Source organism: Carlito syrichta, unplaced genomic scaffold (assembly GCF_000164805.1).
Source record: "Carlito syrichta isolate Samal-C Ts95f unplaced genomic scaffold, Tarsius_syrichta-2.0.1 Scaffold80094, whole genome shotgun sequence".
Classification (NCBI taxonomy): Eukaryota; Metazoa; Chordata; class Mammalia; order Primates; family Tarsiidae; genus Carlito; species Carlito syrichta.
The window spans coordinates 234,802-236,707 of NW_007024190.1; the positions used below are offsets into that span (position 1 = coordinate 234,802).

The 1,906-nt window shown below is 49.9% G+C and overlaps 1 protein-coding gene across 1 annotated transcript in view; it reads right to left on the reverse strand.

Annotated features, from left to right (window-relative positions):
• Positions 1–204: 204 nt before the first annotated feature.
• ASB12 (ankyrin repeat and SOCS box containing 12) overlaps positions 205–1,906 on the reverse strand; it is a 7,465-nt gene continuing 5,763 nt past the window's right edge. The window contains exons 2-3 of the mRNA XM_008054852.1: positions 837–1,686; positions 205–479 (exon numbers count right to left, since the gene is read on the reverse strand). Of these exons, the coding sequence (XP_008053043.1) occupies positions 346–479; positions 837–1,662 (960 nt within the window). The 5' untranslated portion in view covers positions 1,663–1,686 and the 3' untranslated portion in view covers positions 205–345. The remainder of the gene's footprint in view (positions 480–836; positions 1,687–1,906) is intronic.

Here is a 1,906-nt window from a genome sequence, read left to right on the forward strand (position 1 = left end):
GGCAGGACAAATGGAGAAGCCAGGGTAGTGGGGAGGTTCAGGCCATTTGGTTATTTTTCTGTTTTGTTCTTACAGTGGTCGAGACTTCTGTACCTGTCAGATGCCAACCCATTTGTCATCCTTCCCCATGGCCAATCAGACCTCTTCTTCCAATAACCCCTCTCACCATCCCCCCACATACGCCAGACACAGCAGATACTAGGGCTTATTTTGTTGAGAATTTTATTGTGGAGGATAATACAGGAGTACAGCTCCAGGGAAATGGGTGAAGTTGTAGTACCCTCCAGCTACCTGGGTCCCCAGGTGGTTTTGGAGGCATCGTCAATTCCTAGGCAGACAGCAAGATTACAGTTGGTGTTTGAGGTAGGTAATCAACACAGGAGGAATATCCAGCTGGTTGATGGCTTGTGGTTGGCCAGCCTGGCACAGGGCTCTGTGGATGACTAAACGAGCCTGTGACTGGAGCGACCGTGGAGTCGCTACAGCAAGGAGAGAACAGGTCATGAGAAGCTATTCTCAGTGCAAGTCTCCCACCCAAGCCTACATCCTCCTGCCCTGGCTATGACAGTCTTAATGTCCTCTCCCTTCTAAGAAATTAAATGGTCATTGACAGAACCAGGACCAGAAATTAGGCTAGTGCTACCCCTCCACCCCTACCACATCTTAGTGACCTTTCCCTAACATGGAATCTGTAACCTCTTCTCTACTGAACCCCAGGAGAGAGAGGAATATGGAGTTTTTTCCAGTTCATCCCAGAGGATTGGGTTGAATAGTGATTTGGGGCCCTGGGACCTCCAAACCAGGTAACCTATTGGGCTGGACTGCTCACCACTCACCTCGGGCCTGTAGCAGCAATGCAATGCCTTTATCATCTTTTGAGACCAGGTCCAAGGAGAGAGATGGAAGGTAGATGTTAGCACCAAAATCGATTAACAGCTGGATGTACTCTGGTTCACAATTATGGTGGAGACAGATTTCAAGGAGGGGGCGGGGCCGTGGCACACGAGCCAATAGACCCTGGTCAGTGCAGTTGTAGTTGGGGTCTGCTCCATGGAGCAAAAGCAGGCGGAAACAGTCGAGGTGCCTGTAGACTGCAGCCAAATAGAGGGGGCCAGAACAGGAAGCCATGTTTGATGCCCATACTGGTAGTTTAGCTTTGACATTGACCTCTGCACCATGATCTAGGAGCTCCTGCAGGATAGCAACAGCACCATCACGGGCAGCTGTGAGCACAGGAGAACAGTTGTTGTAGATGCTACCACCAGGACAGGCACCAGCTTCCAATAGCACATGCACACATTCTAGATGGCCATGACTGACAGCAGTGAAAAGTGGTGTCTGTGCCTTGACATCCAAGCTGTCAACATCAGCACCATGTGCCAGGAGGACCTGCAAACAGCTCAAGTGGCCATAAGAAGCAGCTAAGCGCAAGGGTGTCCCAGGAATGCCCCAGCCACTTCTGCTGTTGATGAAACGTTTATAACGCTCCTGGCGTAAAAGCTGGTCCAAGGTATAGGAGTCGTTATCATATACTGCTTGATTGAGAACCTGCTTCTCCCCCGTATGGGTGTCCTCCTCCTCTTTGTCGGGCTGCAGGAGGGAGAAGATCTTGGTGATGTCCATGAGGTTCATTTTGGCTGATTGGAGCAGCACTAATCTCATTATGAGCAGGAGGATATGCCAAATCTGTGGGCAACAGACAAAAAAAGGGGGAGACACTGAGAGTCCCTATCAAAAGCCTGGATGCTAGCCTCTAATCCAAACACTTGCCGCCTGTCCTTTACCATTAGGCTACTCACCCATCCTATTTTTTACTCCCACTCTTATTTCAGGCCCCAAAGAAGCTGCCAAAACAGTTCAGGCCATTTCACAGCTTGGTGCCTTTGCATATACTATTCTGTCTGCA